Source organism: Hemibagrus wyckioides, linkage group LG01 (genome assembly GCF_019097595.1).
Source record: "Hemibagrus wyckioides isolate EC202008001 linkage group LG01, SWU_Hwy_1.0, whole genome shotgun sequence".
NCBI lineage: Eukaryota > Metazoa > Chordata > Actinopteri > Siluriformes > Bagridae > Hemibagrus > Hemibagrus wyckioides.
Window position 1 is genome coordinate 19,049,528 of NC_080710.1, and position 20,061 is coordinate 19,069,588.

The 20,061-nt window shown below is 40.0% G+C and overlaps 1 protein-coding gene across 5 annotated transcripts; it reads left to right on the forward strand.

Moving 5' to 3' along the window:
- Nucleotides 1-3,707: 3,707 nt before the first annotated feature.
- Nucleotides 3,708-17,854, forward strand: LOC131351290 (polycomb protein SCMH1-like). Of its 5 annotated transcripts, none has more exons than XM_058386668.1 (18): nucleotides 3,708-3,851; nucleotides 4,837-4,979; nucleotides 5,391-5,442; nucleotides 6,592-6,669; nucleotides 6,896-6,938; nucleotides 7,026-7,096; nucleotides 7,261-7,495; nucleotides 8,470-8,558; nucleotides 9,284-9,530; nucleotides 12,859-13,118; nucleotides 13,258-13,419; nucleotides 13,744-13,870; nucleotides 14,412-14,612; nucleotides 14,784-14,951; nucleotides 15,220-15,351; nucleotides 15,530-15,664; nucleotides 15,888-16,030; nucleotides 16,125-17,854. In XM_058386668.1, the coding sequence occupies exons 4-18, from the start codon at nucleotides 6,607-6,609 to the stop codon at nucleotides 16,245-16,247; spliced, it is 2,199 nt and encodes a 732-aa protein (XP_058242651.1). In that variant the 5' UTR covers nucleotides 3,708-3,851; nucleotides 4,837-4,979; nucleotides 5,391-5,442; nucleotides 6,592-6,606; the 3' UTR covers nucleotides 16,248-17,854. The 5 variants fall into 5 exon arrangements, with proteins under 5 accessions (XP_058242651.1, XP_058242685.1, XP_058242665.1 ...); XM_058386676.1 differs by having other exon boundaries at nucleotides 3,755-3,829; XM_058386702.1 differs by lacking the exon at nucleotides 15,530-15,664.
- Nucleotides 17,855-20,061: the final 2,207 nt, after the last annotated feature.

Below are 20,061 nucleotides of genomic sequence, written 5' to 3' on the forward strand. Positions count from 1 at the left end.
AGGCTCATTGATGCGAAGGCTGGCCCGTGTGATCCGATCCAACAGACGAGCTATTGTTGTTCAAATTCCTAAAAAAAAGTTAATGCTGGTTCTGATAAAGGTGTCAGAATACACAGGGCATTGCAGTTTGTTGTGTATGGGGCTGTATAGACCAATCAGGGTGCCCATGCTGACCCCTGTGCACTGCTACAAGCATGAACAATGGGTACATGAGCATCAGAACTGGACCATGCTGCAATGGATGAAGGTGATCTGATCTGATGAATCACATGAATGGCCGAGTGCATGTGCTTCGCTTACCAGGGGAACACATGGCACCAGGATGCACTATGGGAAGAAGGCAAGCCGGTGGAGGCAGTGTCATGCTTAGGGAAATGTTCTACTGGGAAGCCTTGTCAAGTCAAGTCAAAGTCAAGTCAAAGAAGCTTTATTGTCACTTCAACCATATATAGCAGATGCAGTACACAGTGAAGTGAAACAACGTTCCTCCTAGACCAGAGGTGCTACACATAACACAGACAAAGTACAGTGACGCAGACAAACGCTAAGCTAGTCAAGAGTAACAATGGAAGGAATGTGGAAGATTTAAAGGTCACAGCAGAGTGCCCTCTCAAGTACCAAAACATGCAATCGTTTAAAAATTGTGAAATCGTGCAGATCATGGACACACCAGAAAAACACATAGCCCGTGAGTCAGTGGAGAATCAAAGTTCACAGCCAGACACTAAAATCTCTTTATCTAATCATTTAACTGATTTCAACTACTGAACTCAGTCACAACAGACTTAAAACAATAAGCTAAGCCTGTTCTGTGCTGATAGTGGTGAGTCCATGATGTTTTTCCTTGAGAGATTCAGATTCACTCACACCTGCCTGCTGCCATTCCTGAGCAAGCTCTGCACTGGTGGTGCCCCGATCCCACAGCTGAATAAACCTTAGGAGACGGTCCTGGCACTTGATGGACTTTCTTGGGTGCTCTGAAGCCTTCTTCACAACAATTGAACCTCTCTCCTTGATGATCTGATAAATGGTAGATTTAGGTGCAATCTTACGAGCAGCAATATCCTTGCCTGTGAATCCCTTTTTGTGCAAACCAATGATGACTGCACATGTGTCCTTGCAGGTAGCCATAGTTAACAGAGGAAGAAGAATGATTTCAAGCACCACGCTCCTTTTAAAGCTTCCAGTCAGTTATACTAAGTCAATCAGCATGACAGAGTGATCTCCAGCCTTGTCCTTGTCAACATTCACATGAGTGTTAATGTGAGAATCACTGACATGATGTTAGCTGGTCCTTTAGTGGCAGGGCTGAAATGCAGTGGAAATGTTTTTTAAGAGATTAAGTTAATTTTCATGGCAAAGAGGGACTTTGCAATTAATTGCAATTCATCTGATCACTCTTCATAACATTCTGGAGTATATGCAAATTGCCATCATCAAAACTGAGGCAGAAGACTTTGTGAAAATTAATATATTTGCCGTAACTTTTGGCCACGGCTGTACAAACATAGAACTGAAGGAGGGGGTACTTTTTTCCCCATTATTGTATATATTTCCCTAAAGGTGAATGTTTCACTTTTGCATATATGTCAGTAAAGTAATATTTTAAAGTGCCAAAAGTTAAGAGGGAAAAACATTTCAGCAGTTCATTCCAACTCGACTGAAAGATGCCCTGCCACCTTTACATTTATATTTTTGCCTAATATACTGCTGAAAAAACATTTCTGGCAAACGTTAAGGAATTCTAACATGACAACGAGTTTGATCTCTGTTTATCCAAGGAAATTATCACTGATTTCTTATTATCAAGGCAGTTTTTGTATAAATATATCTAAGCCACACTAGGCTTAGTACACACTGTTTCCAGAGCTGGAAAATAAGGGACAGATGGCTGGAATTAATTAATTTCAGCCAGCAGAAATTTTCATTGATTTAAAAGATTTTATTTATTTAATCATTCAAGGCACGATCTGCTGTCAGCCAGTCCTGATATGTTCAAGACACTGATATCAAATACCTCTCTGACAGGTTTTACTGGAAACTGATTCAAATAAAATGCTAATAATGTTTGAAATTTCCAGTAAATCTTATTAAACCAGATCGAACTGTCTTTTTCTTCTATGGGAAACTTCCAGTATCTCACAGACTAAATATCCCTTAGCTCAGAGTGCAGCAACAAACAGAAACAGGCAAAATGCCCACTGCTAATTGTTTAATCCTGTTTCTCAGAATAGTTATAAACATCACTATTTTGCAGTTACTGCACAAAAAAATCTGTCATTTGATTACATTAACAGAAATGCCTTCACATCCTGCAGACTCATCTTCTCAGCTACCAGCAGTTCTTTCCACATTTATGACGTCAAATCAAGGTGGCTGTGAACTTCATGAACATTTATTTGTCTCATTTCAAAATCTGTTTGTTTGATATTGGGTTTTTGATCAGTTAATAATACAGACAGTACTTAAACATATACACAGGCTAAACATATAACCCTGACCATACCAGTCGCTGTTTTGAGAATGTAATGATTAACATTACGGATATCACTGTTGCTAGTTGGCTAGCATGTTTGCATGAATAATTAAGGTGCACTTCAGTACAACAGAACCAGCATCCACTCAGGCTGCAAACCGTAAAAGTAGTTTTTTTATCAGCTTTCAAAGCTCTTACAGGACAAACAAAAACAAACACTTTCATGGAGACATGTCTAAGATAGGGTGGGAAATGACATTATTTAACTTGCAAATTACCACTTACAAGGCACAAAGAACGCAGAGTATATTCTCTCCCTCGTTCTGCCACTGTGAATAACTTCTGTTTCTCTGGATTTTTTTGTACCATAACTATAATTAATAAATACTGCATACAAATATAAGAAATGTTTCCCATGTTTAGGATTTTTTTCTTATTTAGAATAGGCTCTGCATCCAATGTGGCCAGAATAAAGTGGCAACTGAAAATGCATGAACAGATGAAAGGATTAATAAATCCAAAAACCAGTAAACAGTGTTTATCTTTTTGAAATCTATATCCATCCATTTTCTGTACTGTTTATCCTACACAAGCTTGTGGGGAGCCTGGAGTCTATCCTAGGGGGACCAATCACAGGGCACAAACACACACACACATTCATGCACTACAGAAAATTTAGAGATGCCAATCAGCATAAAATACATGTTTACAGACCATGGGGAAGCATGGGGGGAAAAAATCAAACTCTAAACACAAGGCAAAGGCAGCAATCAAACAGCCAACTGTAGTGAGGTGAGATATCCCTATCTATCTACATATCCCTGACTAATTAATAATAAGAAATAATAGCAAATGAATCAAAGGAAATCCGACTTGTGCTCTGTGTGTGATTGTCTCTTGTGATGGGATGACACACTGTCCAGTGTCCCCTGCCTCGTGCCCTGAGTCCCATGGGGCAAGCTCCAGGTTCCCTGTGTACCTTGTGTAGGATAAACAGTACAGAAAATGACTGGATGTGAACATGGGAAGAGGTGGCCTCAGGTCATAAACTCTTTATAAGTGAACTTATGCACAGTTCAACCACAGAAAGTGATGCTTTCTCTTTTTTCTTTATTTCTTAATTCAGTGATGTGCAATGCAAAATAAAACAAACAAACAAACAGACAGACAGACAAAAACGCACCCATTTTGCTCTGATACGTTGTAGTGTGTTAAAGCGATCTTACTACAGCTACACGCACAGGGGTCTCTCTCTCTTTCTCTCTCCTCCAGGCGACCCCGCACTCCCCTCCCTTCGCTACAAACACACTGCACGCGCACTAGAAAACATGGCGGATTAACGTCACATTTGAGGTATTAGCCAAGTTCGAACGAGGTAACTTGCCACGTTTGTCTAAACACCTTCATAGCATCACATTATTTAAATTGTGTATCCAAAGCTTTACTACGTTTTCGAGGAAACCGAGTATATCTCTTGTTAACGAGTGGAGTAAGCTAGGGGTGCCGTTGCTTTGCTAAGCTATTGTTGTTAGCCTAGCTAGCCCATAATAGACATCTGTTATTAGCTAGGCTAGCCGATAGACATTGCCGTTGTTGTTAGCTTAGCTAGCCTGCCGTAGCTGGTGGACTTGGTTTTTGTTAGCCTAGCACCAGTGGTGTTAGCCTAGCCAATAGAGACCGCTGTTGTTCGCTTAGCTAGCTCGCTGACACGGCTGTTGTTGTTGTTAGCTTAGCTTTGCTATGCTATGCTATCTACCGAGAATGTCCTCGAGCGTGTGACGTACCAGCATATATTACTGATGCGCACAGATCACTCAACTGGATATTCCTGGGTCACTTAAGGATATTTTATAATCAGTGTCCCAGTGTAGAGAAAATAATATATAGTTAAGATGGAATTATTTAGTTTTTTTTTTAGCCCAGTAACGAGTTTTAAATTAAACTTATGAGACACGTGACGCTAATAACGTTAGCTGTTTATTTGGTGTGTTTGTGTAATTCCCTTGACTATTGCTATATCCACGTTAACGCATGATTTATTTTATTTATGCCTTTACAAATTGTAGGCAATTAATTTGTTAGCAATAATATAATAAAACAAATTCATTAAAAAAAAAAAACCTTTCTATACTAACAGAGCTCCTAGGTGCTCGCCCTTTATTGGTGCCAGTCCTGTTAGGTCGATTCCCAAATTGTTCCCTGCTCCCTATAAAAGTCCACTACCTATGGTATGAAATAATGCCCCCTGAATCCTATGTAGTGCACTGTGTGTTAAGTAGGTGTCGTTTATGATCCAGCCATAAGCTTGCCGCGTTCCAGGAAAATAACGTTGCTGTCTGTCATTTTCTTGGCGCGGACAGAGGCAGAGGGGCGGAAGGAGGGAGGATCTCTGGGCTCCTGCATTTGGACGCCATCCTCGAAAAAGGCGCCCTTCTTTTGAAAGGAAGAGAAAACGGAACTGAAGTGAAGGCACCGTGTTCCTACACACTAATGCAGAACTGAGGTATCGGTGTTCAAGATATAATTGTTTACTACAGGATAAGCACATGTTTCTGAAGGGGGTCTTATTAGCCATATGCGCTTATTAGTTCACGTTCACGGCTGTTTAGATCCTTCAGTATCCTTCACGTGTACTAGCTAGTTATTGCAATGACATCACAGTTGTGTTCATAACAACATATAATAACATAAGTGCGTATATGGTGCTATTAAGGCAATCACTGCACTGTCTGGTTACTTGGCCTTGGCCTGACCCTACGCCTTTTAGTTCGCTTAAATCTAATTCATTAAATGCTTTGTTGTTGTTGTTGTAGACTCACAAAGAACATAAACCTATAAGTAGTCTTGATTTTGCATGTGGTTGATGCAAGATTATTTCACATCTGCTATTGTGTTTTTCTCTGTGCTCATTTAGACAGGGCAGTCCAAATATTACAGAATCATGAAAAAACCAGTGCCAGCAAAAGGTAAGGTGTTATGCTTTTTTTTTTTGCAGAGATTCAGCAATCCCAACCATGGCAGCATACACAGATCAGGAATAACATTATGAGCACCTGCCTATTATTGTGTTGGTCCCCCTTTTGCTGCCAAAAAAGCCCTGACCCTTCATACACTGTGTATTCTGACACCTTTCTATCAGAACCAGCATTAACTTCTTCAGCAGTTTGAGCAACAGTTGGATTGGACCACACGTGTCAGCCTTCACTCCCCACGTGCATCACTGAGCCTTGGCCGCCCATGACCCTGTCGCCGGTTCACCACTGTTCCTTCCTTGGACCACTGTTGATAGATACTGACCACTGCAGACCGGGAACACCCCACAAGAGCTGCAGTTTTGGAGATGCTCTGATCCAGTTGTCTAGCCATCACAATCTGGCCTTTGTCAAACTCGCTCAAATCCTTACGCTTTTCCTGCTTTTCCTGCTTCTGACACATCAACATTGAGGACAAAATGTTCACTTGCTACCTAATATATTCCACCCACTAACAGGTGCCATGATGAGGAGATAATCAGTGTTCTTATGTCAAAGGTTATAATGTTATGGCTGATCGGTGTATGTCCATATTAGATGTCTGGTTTAACCCCATTTATATTTACCCCATGTCCACTCACTCGTGTATTTTTTATTGGTTCATGCTAAAATAATGTGCCACTGCATTTTGAAGTAGAAACAAATTAATAATTGAAACCACTGCAACCCAGAGCAGAATACATCAGTAACTCAAGATGAATGAATGAAACCTTCAACACCACATAAGCACAATATACACTGTCATGTTAATGAACACGGCCTTTCTTTGTCTCATAGTGAGACACCTGTTCTGCAGGAAAAACAAAATCAGCACCCATTCCTGTAACTTTTCTTGTCGGGTCCCACAGGATCTTAGTACCAATGCTTAAGATAATAGATCCTGACAGCATAAAATTTATAAATGGATTGGATTAGATACTGTTTAGAATCTGATCTGATGGAATTGACAAGATACTGATGCACTGTAATATAATCAGTACATCACTAGCCTTTTAGTGTACAGTTAAAGAAATGTTATAACTATGTGTGTTAGTGTTTCAGAGTGAAATAAATCTGATGGAGACTTTTAACTTTTTTCCTTAGTAATCGAGTGGAAAGATGGCAGACGGATCAAGCATTCCCGCAGCGGACGGCCCTCTCGAGTTCCTTCACAGTATCAAGGTATCTCAGTCCTCATAGACTTGCATTTGCATCATAGATTTTAATTTGCTTCAACTCCATGTCTCCATCAGCTTTATTTCTTTTCCATCCAAAATTCTTACTGATAGCTACATTATTGTTCTACCAATCCAAAAGACCAGCCGGCTTCAGAATTTAAGTTCTGCTCAAAAATGATGATTTACTCCCATTTGATTTTCAGTTTTAAATTTTACTACCCATGTCTCAGCAATGTAGATTACTTTCTGCACTTCCAGAGCCTCAGCTGAAAGGTATGAGACAGGACTCAATGCAGTAACATCAAAAACACAAAATTAGGCTTCTAAGGTTGAAATGTTTTCTTTATTGTTCCTCCCTAGGCCACTTTAGTTGGGATAAGTATTTGAAAGAGACAGGCACTATAGCTGCTCCTGCCCACTGTTTCAAACAGGTGAGTGTTTTTGCCTTATTCCCTAAACAGGCTGCAGTATAACAAGCCTAGCATTTTTGTTGATAATTATTTACTAATTATTATTGTGTGAAAGGATGAGGAGTAATGTTGTTGCAGAGAGATTAAGACATTAAGTGCATTAAGATTGTGTGCCATCTCCACAGAGCACTACACCCCCAGTCAATGAGTTCAAGGCAGGAATGAAGCTGGAAGCTCAGGACCCTAGGAACACCACTTCTACCTGCATCGCCACAGTGGTGGGGCTGACCGGCTCACGTCTCCGGCTGCGGCTCGATGGAAGTGACAACAAAAATGACTTCTGGCGTCTGGTGGACTCATCTGAGATCCAGCCCATTGGTAGCTGCGAGAAGAATGGAGGCATGCTGCAGCCACCCCTGGGTAAACAAGACCCCCATATTCTCATATGATTATTAATAGGAATTGAGTTCAGCATGTTCAATGCTTATTCCACCAGCCTGTATCCTGGGTCACTGATACAAATATAGTTCATCTGTTTATTAGTACAGAAGTAGAGATGTCATAAATTATGTGCATCCATTATAACAAATGAAGTGCATTTTAAACCATTGCTTGAAGTCAGAGAAATACCTTTTGACTTTTGGGGTAGAGATTATTATGCAACTCTGGCAAAGTTATTAAGCAGATGTCTCAAGCTCTTCTGCACCAACCCTTGCATGTCAGTGCATGTTCAGGAATAGCAACTGGGCAAGAGCAGGAGGGGAAAAAAAACATCTTACACCAAACCAAATTAGCAGTACATTGCTATTATGCCCCTAGGATATGCTTGTATGTACACAGAATAGAGCCACATTAAGTCTTGGCAGCTGTAGTCAGGTGATAGTTATATTAAGCATTTTGTTATGTGAAGTATTTACTGTCCTCTAGATGTCACTACTAACTAAGTATTAAGATTTTATATTGTTAACGCATGACAATTTGAAAAAAGTTAATCAAAATGTAATTGCTGGTACAGTGTTTACCACTAAGAATGATGTTTAGAGTTAGGAGCAAAAATATATGTCCATCTGTCTATACAGCATTTCCTTTTTTTTTTTCTTCATTAAAAAAATATTTTTATTTATTGGGTTTCAATATTTTAACAGCAACAGATAGAAATAAGACATCATTAGAGCACATTGTACACAATACCCGAAAGGAGCAAGAAAATACACACGTAATAATGCACATACACACACCCACAGAGACGGGGAGACAATAAATGTACAGCTCAGTATGCATCATGGCACTGTGAACTGTAAAATACAAACACTGGTTCTGTCTTTAAGATAGCCAAGTTCTTTTTTGTTCATTTAAACAATGGCATTTTGTTTGTGATTTTTTGTTCTCTTCAGGGTTTCGTCTGAACGCATCGTCCTGGCCCATGTTCTTACTGAAAACACTCAACGGTGCTGAGATGGCACCAGCACGCATCTTTCACAAGGTATCTGTCTGATCCCATACAACACACTTTTCTGCTGGTAGCAGAGCCTCAATCTCGTGCTAATAACAGATTGTAATCGTCTTCATAAACTTGTACTGTACACAAAACATGGAACAGCATTTGAGTCTGATGTGTCAATTGCACAACTGTTGCACTCAGTATAGGAAATGAAGAAAGACAGTTCTTCTTGTTACAAGGTTTGTACAGCTGCTGTAAAGTATTTAGGTTTTCACAAATTGTGTTTTTATAATTTAATTGTAAAATTCACCAAAGAAGCTAGTACTCCGGTTTCCTCCTCCAGTCCAAAGACACATTTTGTAGGCTGATCTCTAAATTATCAGTTATTATAATACAATTATATATAATTATTTGTAAACATCATTATAGTTATGTTTCTTATTATTGGCTAGTTAATTTATTATAAATATCTCACAGTGGCAGTTGCACTTAAACATAAGGATACAACTTACACAGCTTACTAAAGCACACACACTCCAGAGAACATGATGCCGAACCAGTTTGTTTAACATGGCTTAGATTCATTAGACAAGCAGCAGATTAAGCATTTTGGTCTGTTATTATACTGGAAAGCTTCTGATTGAATGTGATGAAACAAAGATCTGCTTTTCACTTCAGAACAGCTGTACAAATGCAGACTTAACTAATCTACATTTTCTTTTAACCCGCAAAATAAATTTCTGTCTCTGTTTCTCTGACCCTCTCAGCAGGAACCTCCTTCTCCAGAGCAGAATCATTTCCAGGTGGGGATGAAGCTGGAGGCAGTGGACAGGAAGAACCCTCATTTTATCTGTCCTGCCACAGTGGGGGCACTGCGAGGTGTGGAGGTGCTGGTCACCTTCGATGGCTGGAGGGGAGCTTTTGACTATTACTGTCGTTATGATTCCAGAGACATCTTTCCTGTAGGCTGGTGCACTCTCACTGGAGACAACCTTCAGCCGCCTGGCACTAAAGGTCTCTCTATTTTTTTTCTCCTATGTTTCTGTGTGAAAGCAGAGTGAGTTATGTTTGCTATGTGATGTTGCAGTCAGCATTTAGTCACAGTTTCTTATTGCTGAAATGGGAAATAGGTTGAAGTGTTAAATATTATGACTGGTGTGTGGGTTGAGCACTGCATGTTCCTGAACTGAACAGATTCATCTGTAATTGATGAATCTGTAGCGTATGTGTAATTACAACAAAGAAGAAATTCAAAATGTTTCCTTGCACACTAGCAACAACCAGAAGCCGTTGTTGCTTGAAAATTACTTTTCAATTGTGATCTAAGGCCAGTTGATGATGTAGTCAGAAACATGCTTATATAACGTGAATTTGAAACTACAGCCATTACACTCAAACATTGTCATAGAATTAGAGGAATGAGAGAATGTTCTTGCTGAAAAATTGTTCTTATGTAATTTATAACTTCTTAGTACAGAGGCAATAAAGAAGTTTGCTATCCAAACCGTTCTGCGGTGTCCATATGTGATCAGATCCACACAAATACAGATGTGCCAGCCTTCTCACTTGTGTGTAGAAGCTCTAAATTTTAACATCAAAGATAGTTATAGCATGTCAAAAATAGGCCAAAAGTTCAGTCACCTCCACTCCCAATCAAACATCCTCTCAGTACGAGCATTAGATGAGCAAGTCTGAAATGACTGAAAATTTAGTAGGTGGTATGAGCTCTGTGATATTAACTGACACCTCTGGAAGCTCCTCCATTCCTTCATTAGTAATCTTTTGGTGCTCTGGTCTCAACTCAGTTTTCCTGCTTGAGGAAGTTTTCCATGTGACACTCTCTTTTCCTGTCAAGGTAAAGGTTTGTTGCGAGAAAGTATAGAATTTTAGGTAGTAAATGTTCGGTTAGGTATGTACTGCAGAAGGAACTGACAGAGTTATGAAAGCTGAATGTAACATACAGGGGAAAAATCTACATATGGAAAGGCTGCAGGAGGTGAAACGTGTAACTGTTTTGCTACTGAACAAAATGACTGAAGCAGCCATGGAGAAGGGTTTTGCAGGCGTTATTGCATTACTAGCTCTTGGCACTTGCCCATCTGGCATTGAAGAACACTGCTTGGCACTCTGTGCCCAGCAGTGGGCCTCAGGTTGGTCCCAGAGCGAAGTGAAAAGAAAGTAGGGAAGAGTGAGAGGTTTACTGTTTCATGTGGGTGTAGTCTGCCTCGTCAAATATGGAAGGAAGAGCGGGAGTGGTCCAGCACTATGGGTGGGACTGTGCATAAGAGGGTGAAAGGCAGGACAGAGGGGGCACCAAGTTCTACCCAGGAGACAGAAACAGACTCATGACAAGCAGTGAAAAAAGGAGTTCAGCTAAATCTGGGACACTAGACCATTTTCTGGTAAGTTCATATGTTTTGTTGGGTGAGAGTGATAGTATATGACAGTGTTTCACTGCTTTTTTTTTTGCTTTTTTTCTTTCATAAAATTAATTTAAGCACCTTGGAATGTTGTGTATTTGTGTGTAATAGATAGACATACACACAGACATGTGCATTCAAAAAATCACATGCCAAGGCAAGCATGGGCCGCTCACAAGGTTATAAATCTGACTGGGATAAGTTTAGAATAAACACTGGTATATGTTGTGTGATCATTGGAAGTGTTTTTTAAATCCCTTTAAGCTTTCAGTCTCATGTAGGTGTGATCATAAAGGTATGAGAGTTGTGCACTTACTGTGGGTAACATATGCAAATGATGTTTTGTGTATATGTGTGAGAGGGAAGGGGCCCATGTTAGAGGTTAGATAGTTGAAAAAGACTGTGAGTGATTGAAAAATGCAGTATTTTGCCAGCATCAGCATGTACTCTGTCCCTGTGGTGGCACACGGTTGGCACATGTATGGTGTGTAAACAAGCGTCTCAGCACGCCTGGATTCCACCACTTGGAAGCTGGGCATCATGTTCTCCTTGCCTTGTTTGCAAGGGCTTTGTAAAGATATTGAAACTGAAGGGCAGGAAGGAAGTGTGGGGCCTGTAACACCCTAATCACACACACGCACACATTCGCACCTACACAGCAGACCATAGCACAGATAGTGTGTGTCTCTTTCAGTCTGGATTGTCTAGGCTGTGTGAGTGTTTGTGTGTGTGTGTGTGTGTGTGTGTGTGTATCTCACGAGTGCTCCTCGGCTTGGTGTGAACTGCAAAACTGGCTGCCTGCACAGGTGTGTACAAATCTAGTTCCATGGAAAATAAAGGATGTATGGGTTTATGTGTTGCATTATTGAGCTGCTGTTTTGCTTTTCAGCACTGGCTAAATTTGATGTGCTTATCATGTAGCATAAATCCTTATTACTTTTCAACCTATTAGTCCTAAGCTTTTCTTCACACTAGATGCTGTTGTCTCTGTTTTTCTATCTCTCTCCCTCTGTCTCTCTCTCTCTCTCTCTCTGTCACACACACACACACTGTTTAAAGGGCCATCAGTAACAGGACTGTATAAGGTAACTCATGTTTTTGTTCAGTGACATGAAGCAAAATGGGTCACCATGGCTCTGAAAACAAAAGGCTTGCCATGTGTGTATTGAACAATGTCTTTTGAACAGCTGCAGCAGTTATTCACTAGTTTTATTTACCAGGCATGCAGATGGTGTGCATGAACACATCTTTAGATTTTGGTCTGATCAGATCACCTAATTTTGATTTGTAGTTAGAAAATATTTCTCTGAACTTTTACTGATCAATCTACTGATACATTTTCTGATTTAAATGTATGTGATCGTGATTGACAGACAGATCTTTCACATGAAAACATGACACAACTTGAAACCTGCTGGTGTTGTGATTTAGTAACATGCAGCTCTGTCAGTATCAGGTTGATTACCCAGAGCTCTGCAGTCACTCCCTTATTGAAAATGGAAAATGTGGAACCCTAACAATTACATCATTTGTGCAGGATAACATCTAACTTTCTCGTTGGTGTTTGCAAAGAGATTTTACACATGCGTGGAACAGGAAATGGTCATAATCAACTGTCAGTTCCTGGAAATAGAGCAAATGCAATTTGTTTGCATTCATCTGAGTGGTTCACTGGAGCTGACTGTAAGGATGTGATTGAATATTAGCAAGTACTTTATATGTCAGATGCTTAAGTGGTATATTAAATGAGGATGTGTTGTGTTGTGTTTTAATTTTCTTCTTTTAAAAGAACTGTGCTTAAACTAATGAAATTCCTAGTTATAAGCACTGATTAAGATTAAATGAATTGTGCCTCTTCACTTGCTGACGCCACATAATTATTCTGGTTATGACATAGTTCTTCTCTTTTCCTCTTCTCTCAGTGGGTTTGCCAAGGCCTCTGGGTGCTTCAGGTGTGCTACCTGACAGCAGTGTGGAGGGCCCAGACATGCCCATGCCCCCAGCGCCCAGCAGGCCTCCTGCCCAGAAGCGCCGTAAGCCTGGACGCAAGAAAAGCAAGCCGTCCAGCTCGTGGGCTCAGAAGGATAGCACCTCTAATGAGGTGCCCCAGACAAATCAGCCTGGAAATGGACCGGAACCTGTGAAAATCCCGAAGAAGAGAGGGCCCAAGCCTGGGAGTAAGGTACACTAAGGAGCTTTTAGGATGGAGCTTTTAGTGCTTTACTGTAACATTTTTCAGTTGTAATGCTCAATATATTCAGGTTGATCTCTTGTGTGGTCATTTCCCAATCATGCCTTATAAATCTTTGTGTGTGTTATAGCTGGGTTGGGTTAAGCATGCTGCATGGTTGGAAGGGGCAATGGCAGGTCCTGGCAGACCCAGAGGCCGAATGTCAGCTAACTGGACTCAGAAACTTCATCAGCAGAATGAGATAGATACCATCAAGATCCCAAAGAAAAGAGGCCCCAAACCTGGCACCAAGGTTTCTGACTCACCACTTTCTTTAATGCAGCACTTTATCATGTTACTTTAGAGAAACTGTCGTATTTAGATGTCTTTGCTGCATGCAAGACAAACTGGAGTTGCAATGAGAACTTCTAAAGGAAAGATTTCTGTTTTCCCATCCCATCTGTAATAAATAATTTGTCAATATTTGGAATTAAAGGTTTTCAAAGGTATCATACAGGTCTATACAATTCATCTTTAATGGATGTTTTTGTTACCCTTTGTGTCTTGTGAGAATAAGGTCAATTTAAATCCGTCAGTAATTGTATTTTGGCGTCATTGTGATCATTTCCATAAACAGAGAAAACAGCGTGTGGCTTCTGACCCAGTTCCCACATCTCCCACCAGTAGCACTCCAGAGCCTGACACCAGCTCTGTACCACTGGATAACGCCACCATCCCCAGCGCTGCCATGCAGGCTCCAACAGGTACTGACTTTGTTTGATCGATGCGCTGTATTAATTTCCATGTTAAAATCAAAAGTGAAAATATTTCATAGATAAATGTTTGTCAGAATTCATTTAATTTCATATTATGCAACATACAGCATCAGGCCATTCAGCTTGTAGCACTACAGTAACAGTGTGCCCTCTGGTGTTGGTTAAAATTTAAACTTTGTGAAAGTTTTCATTTTCACAGAATGTAGGAGCGAAAATCTTCGATTCAGTTAATGAACTTGTCATATACAATGACCATGCATGCTTTTTTATTGATCTGATGGTTAGTACAGATATTTGCAAAGTACATTTACTAAACCAGGTCAACTGAAGCACAGAAATGAATGCTTCACTCCCCATCTATTTGATGTGGTAAGCCATACCTAGTATAAACTGAGAAGCATCACAGAGCAGTTGCTTTTGGTTTAAAATGATCTTTGTATTTAGCTGTATTTAGCACCACATGTGTTATTTGGAATTTTCTGTCTCATGACTCCTCCTCTCATTATGGCTTTGTATGTATGTGTTCCAGTGTGTGTGTATCTAAACAAGCAGGGGAAGGTGGGTCCTCACTTGGACGCACGTCGTATACAGTCTCTGCCAGACCACTTTGGGCCTGGTCGGGCATCTTCAGTGCTGCAGCAGTGTGTTCAGGCCTGTGTGGACTGCGCTCATAATCAGAGGGTTGTCTTCTCCTGTCTCAAACCAGGTCATGGAGGAGAGCTCATCTCAGGTCAGTACACACACAAAATTTGATAACTATCATGACTATTAATGGTCATCTTTTAGATCGTGAAGTTTATTTTATTAGACTTACACAGTCTAAACTTTTCACTGTGTCCTTTCACTCCACTTCTTTAGGTACTAATTAATAGTAACTTGCCTCTGCTCTTTTGCCCTGCAGCCCACTTTGACCAGAAGCAGCACACCCTTACACTGCCAGCAGTGAACAGTGTGACATATGTGCTGCGCTTCCTGGAGAAGCTCTGCCACAACCTGCGCTGTGAGCCACTGTTCGGCAGCCAGCCAGTGCCTCTGGGAGGAGGGCATTATGACAGCCACAACTTCACAGGTCTGCACTAGAGAGCTGAAAGAAAACGAAATTCTGTCTACCACCTGCTTCGTTCATAACAATAAACCCCACCCCACCCCTTCTCTCTTTCCCCAATGCATCCCTGCATAGCCCATCTCTACCCATGTCTCAACTTACATTCACATGCTCATCTGTCAGCTCACACACTGACTCCACAACAAAACTTCATTTCATAAGAGAATATTGTGTAGTGAATGTAACAGTTGCCTCTCTGTGTATTTATGTCTTTTTTTTCTTTTGTATGCAGAGAGGAGGAGCTTTTCAGAGTGTCTCAGTTCAGGACCAGGTCGAGGGACAAAGAGATTTCTGTCAGACTCCTGCAACAACAGTAACTCACTGCCACACAAAATTACTAAAAGCCACTGCATCTCATCTGAAGGTACTACCTTTATTAGGCTGCCTAATCAACTGCGCTAATATGCAAATCTCGATATATAGAGAGATAGCTGTGTATCATGAAAATAGTTATTGTGTAATTGATCGATATCAGTATCACAATAACTAAGTGAAGAATGAACAAAATGTGTGTGTATGTGCGTGTGCATGAATATGTGCAGAGTCTTTTCTGGTGGAGAATGGAGGCTCAGAACACTTGGAGAAAACTCGAATGTCCCCCAGTAAGGCTCTGAGTTTGCACCCTCACTCTCAGAGCACCATATCTCCTAGTCAACTGTGTCGCCTTGGCTCTGCAGGTACACACACACACACACACATTTTGTTCATCCAAAACACAAGTCTTATATAAGATCATAATAATTGTAAAAATGTAGACTTTAGAGTTTCTGATGATTCCCTATTGTGGCTTAAAACAACAGAATCGCTAAGTCACTTCACTGAACTTGTTTAGATGGACTCTTTTTATCTTAGTAATTTAACAAATAAGGCTAACTGATATATTTGTTTTTATGCGTACAGGTTCAGAGCGTTTCCTGAACTCTAGAGAAAGCCCCCGGCCCAGTGGACAGGATCCAAACCTGTGGACAGTGGAGGATGTCATGCACTTCATCAGAGAGCTGGACCCTCAGTTGGGCCCACATGCAGAGCTTTTCCGCAAACATGTATGTATGAAGTTTATGCACCAGTGTGCATGTACATCACTGTGGTTTGAATGTCCTGATTTCGAGTCTCTCTGTTGCCGTTGGCCTGTTTCAGGAGATTGACGGGAAGGCTCTCCTTTTGCTGCGTAGTGACATGATGATGAAGTACATGGGCCTGAAACTTGGTCCCGCCCTTAAACTCACCTTCCACATCGACAAGCTGAAACCGGGTCGCTAAGCACAAAAGGCCGACCCCTCCTCTATTCCACCAAGCACAGAGCATAGTGGAAACCACTGAAGCTTTACTGAAGCATTACTGTCATTGCAGTGGTCATTTCTGAACATGTGTCTCTTTGTCTGTTACCTTTTTGTGTCTCCTTGTTCTCATTTGTTTTGGTGCCCATTACATGTAGCACACTCGCCCCCGTTGTCATGATAGGGACAGTTAACTAACGCACATTTCTTTCCACAACCTTCAGTGTTCCTGTTTTTGCCATGTCTTGAGCTATGCAGGATCAGAGCTGCGTGGACAGTAGGCAGGCCATTTTCAGGCCTCCGTTTTTTTTAATACGTTCGTGTTTTTATCCTCTTTAGCCACAGTCAAAAAGGGCTTGGAATTTTTTCTCCAGTTTTTCTTTTAACAGAGATCACACAAACACTAGATCTGTCCCAACTTTGGGACCGGTTCTAATTCATGTCTCACTGTGAGGCACTTTCATATCTAATATGGTACTTTACACATATCTACACATCTAACCTGCAAGTAATGCCATGATACTGCATTTCTTTTGTATGGTCTTGTTTATTACATGTCTGGGTAATTTGTACTTTTTTTTTTTTTTTTTTTTTTTTTTTACAGTTTTATACTATATTGTTAGAATTCATACGTTGTGATAAGACTGAAATAAAAATATGAAGTTGTTTGACAGATTTTAAAACTGCGTTCTTGCATCTTGTTTGGTGTTTTGCTCAAGAATGCCATTTCATGACCTGCAGGAGGGTTTGCATTAAATTCACCATTTTAAAGATGCTCCAGAGGATGTCACCTATCCATTTAGAGCATCTAGTCAACACAAGGGGGCAGCAAAGCCTTTATAGTTTCTCAGGATTTCTTTGTCTGTCTCGATGCATAAAAGCTCTGACACTTTTTCTGCATTAAAGAGCAGCTTTACCAGCCCTTATACATGCTGACATGCCATGCTTGGTGAACCACAGTAAGACACTTTCCATTTACTTGCTGGCAGAAATCAGGGATGAATTGAATCATTCTGACAGATCAGGTACATGAAGCTGTTTACAGTGTTTTTGTAACTAAACAATACAGTTAACTTAAATCTGAACCTGTACAGTCCTTACAGATATTTACACCGTAAATATCTCAGTAGACGATGTTTGTGTTTCCATTGCAGTAATTGCGTTGCCATAGTAGTAACAATCCACACCATAGTGTGGTTCTTCAGTCATCAAATACACTCTTGTGTAAAGCATAATGTGATTAGGATTACATAAAACCCTTTTCCACTTTATTTATTTATTAGGCAGTAAATACCGTCTAAATGAAATTACTGTGTTTTTATACTTGACTGTTTCCTTTCCATCGTTGCATGTGGATATATTATAGACAACATTGATTCAAATTATTTCCTAGCACTTTAATTTTCCAGGAAATTAGTTCAGTAATGTAACTAATTTGTTTTGCATATCCTTCTGCTGGTTTATTTAACTTTTATCCTGTTAGTTTTGTTGTGATTCAGTGTTTGCTGTGTTTTTTTTCCTTTTCTTAACTGTCTGTAAATACACCCAAAGAACACCTTGTAATAAATGTTGGTTATACTTTGTAATTTACTTTAGAAGTAGCTTTGATTTGTCTGGTCACAAACACTACAATAACGCTGACTATCACAGGGATGACTGACCCATGTAACTAAGGCAGCTCAAAAAAAAAAAAACAATCCCAGAACTCAATATTTGCTCCTTGCACATTCTATACATTGCCACATGAACTGCAAAACATGCTGAAATCTTTTTCATATTAAAAACCCTATAAATAATAATTTCACCGAAGCCTTAAAATGGCCATGTGTAATTACAATTTTGAGCAAAAAATATAAAGTAGAGCTTTCAAGATATTTTGACACACAACACTTATTATTTGGATGGAAATTCACAATTATTTACTGTATTTACATTATACTATTTCTTAGGATTCATCTCATATATTTAATCAGAATCAAGTCAAAATTCAGTTTATCTACATAACCTTGAAGAAGATTTATATAGTTATTCTAATATATGATGAATGCTAAACTGCAGACAAAAAAAAAATGTAAATATGGTGGCAGGTTAAAACACATAAAATATCACTGCTTTGGGATTTTAATTAAATGTCATATCAGCACCTAATAGTAAAAGCATACCTTCCCAAAACTGTTGGACTTGCACATCTCATGAAAAAAAAAAATAATAGGCTATTAATGGCTCACTGTGAGACATTTCAAGCTGTTAAGACATTTCAAGAAATGAAAGTTCATCTGCTACTTTAGAAATGTGAGTAAACTCAACTTGTAGATAACCTTTGTTTCAACTCACAAGTGGTCAAGACGATGGATTACTGTAATTTTTTTTTTTTTTTTGAAAATGTATAAAGAGTTCATTATCCAACGCTTGCCCTGACATTTGGAGTTCAAAAGATGAAACAAGTTCACATGATAGGGCTATCATGTTTTACAGTGTAGATTGCTTCACTGTAAGCATTTATGAAAATACGGAACTAATCACCCACTTACAACATCATAGCGAATGCTTTTCTAGATAATATCTTATTTTGACAAACTGCTCATGAGAACTGTGTAGTTGGTGTTGACAAGATACATGTGTACAGCCCTCAGATGCTGGATTAAAGAGATGCAAAATACTGTAAATCTCACCACATCCTCACAACAAAAAGGAAGAAACAACTGAGTGTAGTTTACTGGCCTAACCCACAGAATATATGTGTGCTCTATAGCACTCTATAGTAAATCATGTGCATATGAGTGGTACATGATTCATTAACGAGTGCTGGACATGCTACAGGGTCCCTCTGATCTGAACTGTACCAGTGTCCCTGCGTCAGAAACTGAGAGACAAGGCTGCAGATTGTTCTGCCAACATAGCTGTCAAATGTGATTAGCAGACGAACAAAAGTGAATAAATTCCGTGCCAGGACTGAGACCTGAAGAGACGGTGAATAATCAAAAGGAATGGGACATCATAAGAAGCATATTATTGCATACAGTATTATGCATCTTATTGTAAAACTTGAACCATTGCAGTGATTAGTAAGTCAGTTTAAACATTTTCTCAGTTTAAACTAACTGAAGTCCAGTCTCAAACTGACCATTACTTTAATATCCATATTTACATCATGTTAAAGACTACTGGGACAATTCTGCTTTTGTAACATACGACATACTCAATTTCTACATAAGATGCCCTTTGTTAACATCAGACGAATGTGTCATGAAGTTGTCACTGTCAGTATGACAGTAACCTCAAGCAAGTGAGACATTAAACCTGCTCAATCTGGACCACATTTGTAGTTTGGCCAGAGTCTGCTGATCTGGAAATCTGCTGATCTGCTTTTTCCTAACTGTATAAAAAAAGTAAAGGTGGAGCGTCTAGTAGTTGAGGAGTTCACTCTTTCTAACCATGACTGTGTCAGTCAAATTAAGCCACATAGGAGTTTAAAGCCAGCTCCATGGAGACACAGCAGGGTGACACACACACACACACACACAAATACACAAGCAACAACAAACAGTGCCACTCCTGTCTCAACCTGTTCTAGCTGGCCAGGCAGAGGTCTGCACTTCACACAGGCAACTGAATAATTTACACATTGCCCTTAACATGAAAGGCAGGCAGCAATAAATGCACAAGACGTAGGGGGGCTAAAATTCAGGCCACAGCACGGGGAGGGTGTGTGAAGACCAGAAATTTAGCCCCTCTACCATCCTGCACATTTATTGCTGCCATATGCACTACGGACCACACATAGATGGCATGTAAAC

Excerpts from the sequence above, each read along its gene's own strand:
- LOC131351290 (XM_058386668.1), top strand. The coding sequence starts at position 6,607 with ATGGCAGACGGATCAAGCATTCCCGCAGCGGACGGCCCTCTCGAGTTC. Across the intron at positions 14,952-15,219 it reads TGACAGCCACAACTTCACAG|AGAGGAGGAGCTTTTCAGAG; the intron begins GTCTGCACTAGA and ends TTTTGTATGCAG. Across the intron at positions 15,352-15,529 it reads CCACTGCATCTCATCTGAAG|AGTCTTTTCTGGTGGAGAAT; the intron begins GTACTACCTTTA and ends GAATATGTGCAG.